We start from the raw sequence: 9,427 nt of genomic DNA, 5'->3' as shown, positions 1-9,427 counted from the left end.
GTGCTGGTGGATGAGAGGCTCAACAGGAGCCAGCAATGTGAGCTTGCCCACCAAAAAAGGTGTTTTGGGCTGCATCAAAAGCTGTGTGGGCAGCAGGGCGAGGGAGGTGATTCTGCCCCTCTGCTCTGCTTGGTGAGATCCCACTTGGAGCACTGCATCCAGCTCTGGGGCCCCAGCAAAGAAAGGACATGGACCTGCTGGAGCAAGTCCAGAGAAGGGCACCAGGACGATCAGGGGGATGGAGCACCTCTGCTATGAGGAAAGGGTGAGAGAGTTGGTGCTCTGCAGCCTGAAGCAGGGCTGGCTCCAGGGAGACCTTACTGCAACCTTCCAGTACTAAAGAGGGCTATGAGAGCTGGAGAGGGACTTTTTACAAGGATATGTAGTGACAGAACAAGGGGGGGACAGTGTCAAACTGAAAGAGGGCAGATTCAGATTAGATATACAGAAGAAATCCTTTACTATGAGGGTGGTGAGGCACTAGAACAGGCTGCCCAGAGAAGCTGTGGCTGCCTCATGCCTGGAAGTGTTCAAGGCCAGGTTGGATGGGGCTTTGAACAATCTAGTCTAGTGGAAGGTGTCCCTGCCCATGGCAGGGGCTTGGAACAAGATGATCTTTAATGTCTCTTCCAACCCAAACCATTCTGTGATTAGTGACAGGTTCCCTAACCAGTATTTTCAAGATTGAAAATTCACCTAAAAGTAGTAGAAACAATTCACACATGGTGAATTACCATTCAATTGAGAGCTATTTAAATTTTCAGCACTCTTTAGTAATTCAGAAAGAAAACACAGGAAAACATGAATAAAAGTGACAGCAAAATATGTCTAGAAGATTCCTAGTTTTAAACTACATCCATTATAGAACACTTTTATAAAAAGGTACAGTTTAAGAGAAGATGGGGGAAGAGCACACCATGTACATCTGGTATGTAAACTATTTCCAGTGAAACAAACTACAGGAGAACCTTTGCCCTTTTCTGTAGAAGCCCAAAGCACCACAGCATCGGTGTGCTTTGGGCTTTCTTTTTGCATCAGAAAGCAAGGTGGTGTCTCTATCAACTGAATGCACATACGAGGCAGAAACAACACTGCCAGTTTTCACAGCAAAGATCTTCCTTGCAAGGCTTTTACAAAGGATATGATCTGACTAAACACTCTTCAGTACACATATAAACAACCTTGACAGTTTTTCTTCTCTCCCATCTAAGCACACTGAAGACAAGACTATAGCTTGTTCTACACCTGCTTTGAAGAGAAAAAATAAATCTCCTAGTTCTAAGTGAAATATTTACTACTTAGATTTTCTTCCTAAAACATATGGAATTATTCTTATTGACAGTTTCTCATCATAAATATATTTAGGATTTCTAGGTATCCATCTCTGAACAGAAAATTACTATTACTTAAATTGCCTAAGAAAATGGCTAATTCCATGGCTCTAAATGCAACAGCATTGAATTTGATACCAAGAAACTTTCAAATTGCACATCATAAAGGAAGCCTTCCATCCCACTGGCATTCCAGGCCTCAAAAATATCACAGGTGCTTCAGACACAAATTGGTGAGGTTTATGATGGAAAGTTACCTCTGAAAGCTGAATTAAAAGCTTGATTTTATACTGGATTCCTCATAATTTTAAATACAAACCACCAGTGAACAAAGAAAATGATGCAAGGTTAAGAGTTTAAATGCAGAGATTTATATCCATTCCTGAAAGACATACAAAAAGAATTCTTAAAAAATGCAATATGAACTTTATTGTATGTATCATGCCATAATCATTTGGAGATACAAGAATAAATACAACAAAACCTTTAAGTTACTAAAGGTGGGAGATATATATCTGAATATAATTGACTGTCAAAGTGTCATAAATCATCTTGGAGATTACCGAACCATTTGACTTCAAATTCCATGATCGAAGCATTTACCAGTGATGACAATGCTGAAGGGCCTATGCATTTTACCTCACCCTGAAGCTCCTCTTTTAATTTTTCTGGTATAAGATCCTGCCCCATAACCTGCAAAAAGAGTAAAACAGATGACTGGAAACAAGAAAACAACTTGCAGAAAAAAAAACAGGAAACGTGGCATTAATAAGAGATCTTTATGAGTAAAGCCCTTGTCACATGAATCACACACCATCCTGGAGAAGCTCCCAGGTCATGCTCAAGTTGCCTGCCTGTGGAATTCTGCAGTGCACAGGGAGAGCTGAGCCCAAGCCTCACAGCTGCACAACCCCTCCCAGCTTCTGGCTACACTTGCATGGTGGGGTTTCACTCCGAACAGCAGTGGAATCTCAATGCCAACTCTGCATTCAGTGCTCACCTCGCATCAGCATCAACACTCTGAGCTCCTCCTGGGGCGTGTCCAAGAAAAGGGAAGTTTCGTTGCTTAGCCTTTTCCAAACCTGAGACAGCCTGCATGCTACTGCCCTCTGATGGATGCAACCCCACAGACTGACTGCCAGCCTGGCGGTGTCTCAGCTATCACTGACTAAAGCTGTAATGCTGGCAGCAAAGTTAGAACCTTGCTGGCTCCCTTCAGTTCCTTAAGACAGAAGTCAGAAGCTCCATAAACAGCTCTAAAAATGTATCATCTCTATGAATAAAATAATGCAATATTATTCTTTTCCTTTGTATTTCTTTAAACTAGAACCCAGTACATCAAACAGAACAAAGAAATGTAAAATATCGTCTCTGTTTTTTTCTGAAAATATGTAATACATTTTCTGGAAGTGTTTAATACTGCAGCGGCCAAAGTAATCTCCACTTCCATTTCAGACTTGTGATTCACTTTGGGGCATCTAAAACTCCTGAGATAAAATGTGCATCCCAGGAAATGCACAGCAATGATGCATCTGCAAATACAAGTCCAGTGAGAAACTCAACAACCCTGAACATTCCTGAAAGGAGAGTCTCAGCAGATCAGAGATACACCTGTGACGCAGGGCAGAGCTCCGTAGGCATCCCTGTCAGATCCAGAAAACACACTGCCAGCAGCCCGCCCCAGCTAATTTCCCTTCTGCCCTGGCACAGTTCAGTAGCTCAGCAGAGTGTCACGCTTACAGGACAACCAATCTGCACAGAGCTGAGAACCTGCACACAACGAAACACCCCCTTACCTTGGTCATCAACAGCAAGGAGTTTTCATCAAAACCAAGTCGTGCCACTTTGTCATCGATTTCTTTTTGGCCTTTTCTGTTGTTCTCTAGCACAAAGGACGACTGTTGCAACTGGGTAAGCTGAAACAGAAGCCTGGAAAAAGAAAAGCAGTTAAAAATTGGCACGGCTGGCAAAAGAGTCAGCAGACCTAAACCCAACTAATATAAAACAGCCATTCCTGACTTTTGCTGACTGAAAAAAATAAATACATCTGTATTAATCTACCATGACTGTAACGTATCTGTGCTATGACAGAGCTGCTGAGAAGTATTTTTAAAAAACAACATGCCGAGTATCTCTGGTTGCTCTGCACAAATGTTTTTCTGCCCATATATTTGTCACACCGTTCAAAAGTGAGGCTCAGACCTGTGATGATAACTGCACCCACCAGGTGTCCCACGTCCTTACTGCAGCCTAACAAGACAGCAGCACGTTTTTTCCTATGCAGTGATTGTTTTTTGTAACCTGAAAAGCTAGAAATTTGGGGGTTTTAGACAAATATCGAACATCCTCCCCACACAGGCCAAACCTGGAATATTTTCTAGAAGCTTTCACGGCAGTTTTATGTGCAAGCAGTGCCCCAGAAGTCACTACCACCATTCAGTGAAGGGTAGACATTGTGCTCACGACATGGCTTCGTGCCACAGAGTCCCATCACCAACTGCTCAGCTAGAGAGAGCAGTGGCAGTTTCCAGAGTCCTCCTCACACAAGGACTGTAAAATGTCATCAGAGGAAATATTCAGGTATCCGTACGTTTGTCTCAAATCTGCCTGTCAGGTGGATTAACAGGTAATCTTCTTATTTTACACTTCTAGGAACATACAGAGAGATTGCATGATTTCCTGTGAACTCTCTGAAATTCACAATGGGCATTATTGTAGGGATAAATATTAGAGATTTTATTATGGTCCAGAGAAAGGCCACAAAGATGATCAAAGGACTGGGATGCCTGCCATTCAAGGAATGGCTGGGACAACTGGGTTCGTTCAGACCTGAGAAAAGGAGTCTTAGGGGAGACCTTATCACTGTGTTTCAGTATTTAAAGGGTGGCTACAAAGAAAATGAAGACTTCCTTTTAGCAAGGAGCCTATATAATGTGTAAGCCCTGGGCAGGGAAGAAGCTTACCCTGAACAAGTGTATCTGCAAATACACAAAGCACAGTAACGCTCTGTGAAACTGCAGCCAAGCAAGGAAATCCCACCATTTATAATTGGCTCAATCCTGAACCATACACGTTGAAACATGCAACACAAATTGTTACTATGAATGTAGCTTTAATATTCAATATCAGTACTAAATCAGTTAACTTCTTCCAAGTAGCAATTAAAGTCACCATCTCTTAGTCTGAGTTAAAAGCTACTGCATGGGTTTTTTTATATTTCCTAAATCTTGCCCTAACAGGACAGTTATGAAGTGTTCTCTGTAAACATTTGTGGAAGTTCCTAAGATGCCTTTAAATACCATCAGTGACTAATATATTACTGAGAGGCAAGAGGGGGAACAAAACATCCAAGATTATTTTAATAAAACCAGTTCCTAATTATCTCTTTGAAGGATTATGTTTTGGGGATTTTTGCTGTGTGCAAGAGTTTTAGGAAGAGGGGAAAGAAAAGGAAAGATCATTTTAATGCAGCCCTGTCAATCAGCTGTCACAGAGTTCATTTTTCAACCTCATCCATTATGCAGATTGGGGTATTATTATGAAATGCATTTTCACTCAAGCATGAGGCTTCAAGCAAATAAGACAGGTGGCACTTGCAGAAGGAAGACTGGTTGTGCCTTCCCTTTGGGGCACTTCTGCTGCTGCATCTTTAATATCAGCTCAGGGATCAGCCATGGTCTTCAGCATTTTTTGAAGAACACACCCCTTTGTACATAATTACTTGAAAAGATTCACATTATAAGCTCATTAAAAAACGCTTTACTTCTCAACTGTGCATGACACTGGTTTATTCTTTCCACTCAGATTTAGACTCTTCAAAGCTCCCATGCTAGTAGACTTTCCTTTTTAGACCTGCAGCAATAGCAGAGTGCTTCTAAGTCAGTGCTGCCAACTCTGAAACAAACATTTAAACTGAAAATGTAATCTGAAAACAATAAGGCTGGGAAAAATATGCTTTACATTGCTCTCGACTGGGAGAAGTTAAGATTATTCTAAGAATACGTATGGTTACCTTGCTCTGATAAAAGAGGCACAAGCCTTTATCCCAACTTTCTTCGACACGTTCTGCTTCCCAGGACTCGGAGTCTGCGCATTTCCCTTCGTCCGTCCTTTCCAGTTCTCCCAAAGTGCAGAGGAATTCTTTCACCACTTGGCTGCTGCTACAAGTCACTGCATTCTCCCCCTTTGTTTCTGCAGCAAGGCTGGACCAAAGGCCTTCTTTCTGGCCGTCTGATTGGTGAGGCTGCAAATTAATCTCTCTTCCAGTCGGTGTTTTGAAATGACTGTCACTTACACTAACCTCTTCAGAACGATTTCGATTTGTTCCTGGAACGACTAATGGAGACAAATTCTGTAAAAGGCCCATATAAGCTTCAGCAAGAAATTTCCAGAACCAGGGGTTGAAAGGATGTAAGCAGATCAGTTGCTGCAGACACAAGATCTTTTTTTCTACGTTTTCCACACCCTGGTAAATGGAAAACTGCAGGTTGAGAACCGTCGTTAAGTGATCTGTGTTGGTAGCGCTGTTTCTCTAGAAACAAAAGATAACAGATTAAAAACAGGAGTAGAAGAGAATCATCCTTCAGAGTGTAAGAAAATGTCTCCCTAAATAAAGACATACAAACATCACAAGGTAATTTTTAAATTGTACAAATGGTGCTCTTAATTTTAAATGATACAATGGGATACAGATCTTGCATGATCGAGCTGACAGCGCTCCCTCAAGCTGCCTTGTCCCACTCTGAAGGCAATAAGGTCCCAAATGCTGTCATTTGTTTATTTGCCTTCAGTGTTACACAGCTGCCTTTCTTTGCAGTATAAATACCTTCTATATAAAATAAACAGCATCAGTAAAATTCTAGCAGAATTCAGAGCCTCTAGATATTTTCCTTTAAGGGAAAAACTCAAATTGTGCCCAGATACTCTTCTTGGTGGCAGTTTGGCAGTAAGTATATGGAAATAAAAGGGAGTTTTAAACTGTCACTTTTAAAGTGGAAAGATTTAAGCACTCATTTATCCCCTTTCTTATAATTCCTATTACATTGCATTAATTCTGCCTGGCAGAGCATGATATTTAGTCCCTTCCAGGACTACCAGCTTCCCTGCACAGGGAGCTCATTGTGGTACAGGGTGTTCTGATTTCCAAAGAGTGATTATATCTGCAGTGACAGTTACCCTCTGTTTACCAAATACTCTGAGCACTGAACATCCTGAAGGATTATACAAATGAAAATTATTTTTCCAGAAAATGGTCCATATAAAAGAACTACTGGCAATGTTTTAAAGTTCAAAGCCTAAAAGAAAGACTGCATTATTTACCATGTTTTCTGCAATATCCAGAGCCTCCTTGTGCCTTCCTAAGCGAGATAAACACCGAGCCTGGCCCTCTTGGACATCCCGTCTCATTGCGATGTTGCCGGGAGGTAAGAGCTGTAGGCAGTTTGAGTATTCACACAGGGCTTTCTGGGAGCATCCATAAGAAGAAAAACCAAACAAAACAGCGAGAGATTTTAATTTAAAAGCAAGCCTGACAGTATGATTTGTTTATGACTACGGTCACAAAGGGAATTCAGGACCTGAAGTCCATATTTTCCTTTCTCCAGACTCAGCTACCACCTGTGCTAGCAGCAGACGAGGCCCCAGTACAGCACAGCCAAGTCTAGATGGTGATGAGCAGCCTCAATTCTAACTCATGTTTAGGCCACAGCAGGATTCACCACACACCTGTCCACCTCTCTCCCACCAGCCTGGATCCAGAAGGGATCATTTACTAACCTGGGTAATACATGACACAGGGCATCCTTCTACCAGCTACCAGTGCAATGATCTGAGCACTCATCCTAAATCTGGGGGATCTTGTTTCAAATCCATGATCTTCTCCATGGGAAGGTTTGAACCTGCAAGGACCTCACCTCACATAATCAGTAACTCAGAGAATACAGCAAGGAAGTTGAATCTCCATTGTTTCTGTAGGGTGGTTCTAATGTGCATGAAATAAATATTAATTGGGCTAAGAAAAAAGACAAGAATGAGTAATACTGCTGTAGCTTAATGCTCAGGGCACTCACTGGGACTCCAATTAACATTTAAATACATTAAATTAAGTATTCAGTGGAGCTAAGTCTAGAATCTTGATTCCTCCCCCTTTGTGTAAATGCTCAGATGAGAAGACTAAAGAGCAGTGCTCATTCTCCCATCTCTCAAAATGAATATTTAATTATTCCCTGCAAACTTTAATGGTTCCAACAGAAAAAGCTTCCAGGAGGCATACCCTAAATACTTCCTAGCAAAATGGCTGAAACATTTTTCTTCCCTGGTGTTAAGCTCACATTCCTTCTCAAGCAAAAGAGGGAGCTCTCTGCCCAGTGCGTGCAGCAGCCACTGGTGAAAATGGATCAGAGGGTTTGCGGACAACCCTGTTTGCCTTGTTACCTGAGAAAGGGATATAACCTGGCAAGGATCAAGCATTATGAATCCCAAGCAGATTCTACAGTCCTAAAAATGGGCACAGCTTAGATCCCTGCTGTCCTTGGCATTTCCTACCACGTGGTCTAGCCTGAAGTAAAAAAGCATTCACAAAAGTGAAGAGATTACTGCCCCCATTTATATATTTCCAGACCCCTTTCTAAGGCCAGTGCTTTCAAATCTTTAATTTTATGTGCAGTCTAGTTCTGGTTCTTGTTCTGCCACAGTGATCTAGGTTAGCAGTAAGACTGAAAACATTTTTAACATGGATCACCGCAACAAAAAAAGAGTATGTTCCATTTAATAGATTTGAAGAGGTGTCATTCTTTCCTGAGAGGGAACTACAGTGCACAAGGAGAAATTTGCTCTTCCTGAGGGTCACTAGCCAGGTCTGACCGCAGCCTGAGGCATCTCTCCTCTCAGCACACTTTTATGAATCCCTTCAGGGCATCTCAGCTGAGAGTGGAAAACATCTCTCAGGTATACACAAGCCTGCAGTACTGCTGGAATAAGAATAACATTATGGTCAGTGTGGTCAGTGCCAACTGAAGGTACTAAAAGATCCACAAATCCAATGGGCAAGGCAAAAGGAGCAGGGTCCGAAGTCAGCTGAGGGCTTTGAAATCAGGGAGCCTGTAATGCAAACCATGGGCTGGAACAGGAAGCTATCACAGCTGAAACACGGGCAGGAGATTCTGATTTCAACAAGGAATCAAGGTAACCGGATCCTGCAAATAGCACTGCAAACGGCAGGGAAGCATGGATGATGAGGGGCACCATCAGGGCACGGCAAAGGCACAGGCACGGGCAGCCATCCGGAGCGGGCGGAGGCAGCAGAGCCGGGGCTGACACTACTGCTACCTGACAGCGGGAGGAGCTCCGAGAGAGGTGACCCGCAGCCAGGCTCCGACAGCCTGTGTGGGACACGGCACCATGCGCAGGAGCTGAGAAACCCACACGCCGAGCTCTGTCTGACCACGACTCCCACGGCCTCGAACACCGTCCCCGCTCATGCTGAGCGGCTCAGACGCGCACGCCGGGCCGGGATCAGTTCCGGGGCAGCGCAGGTTCCTGCCCGCTTTGCTCCATGCTGGCTCCAGGGATGGATGGGGGCGGCACGGACGAAGCCCGGCCGGGGCTGCTTTCACCACGACCCAGGAGCTACCGAGCCGGCCTAACCACGGCACAGCCGCCGGGGCCGCGGCACATCCCGCACGTTCGTGCCGGCTCAGCGCGCCAGGGGCTGCAGGGCCGCCCCGGGATATCTTCCCACAGATTCCCCCCCCGCCCCGGCCCCCGCTCTGGGCATACCTCAAAGTCCCGCTGCCGGTACGCCCAGTCCGCCCGGAACTTGCTGCCCGTGACCCCGTCGGCGCCATCCCCGTCCCCGCCGTCCTCGCCGAGGAACCACTGCGGGCACACCGAGCACAGCGGGCCCGTCACGGGCTGCGCCGCGCCCGCCCCGCCCGCCCGCGCTGCCCCCGCCGCCCCGGGCCCTCACCCGGGGCTCGCAGTGCCTGGCGCCGCGGGCAGCCCCGGCCCCGCCGCCCGAGCGCCGCTCCCGGCTCGGGGAGAACAGGGAATCCTCGAACTGCGGGCCCAGCTCCATCGCTCCCAGCGCGCCCTCCGCC

General features: G+C 45.0%; 1 protein-coding gene across 1 annotated transcript; it reads right to left on the bottom strand.

Annotated features, from left to right (window-relative positions):
• Window positions 1–1,734: 1,734 nt before the first annotated feature.
• Window positions 1,735–9,427, bottom strand: CUNH8orf76 (chromosome unknown C8orf76 homolog). Its single transcript, XM_050319446.1, is given in 7 exon segments — window positions 1,735–2,024; window positions 3,128–3,260; window positions 5,344–5,402; window positions 5,404–5,862; window positions 6,651–6,794; window positions 9,108–9,206; window positions 9,298–9,427. Coding segments are annotated over 7 exon segments (1,155 nt in total). The 5' UTR covers window positions 9,406–9,427; the 3' UTR covers window positions 1,735–1,871.

Source organism: Myiozetetes cayanensis, unplaced genomic scaffold (genome assembly GCF_022539395.1).
Source record: "Myiozetetes cayanensis isolate MyiCay16 unplaced genomic scaffold, myiCay2020 scf1, whole genome shotgun sequence".
Taxonomy (NCBI): Eukaryota; Metazoa; Chordata; class Aves; order Passeriformes; family Tyrannidae; genus Myiozetetes; species Myiozetetes cayanensis.
Note: the sequence above shows the minus strand (reverse complement) of the source record. Positions and strands in the feature narration are given on the sequence as shown.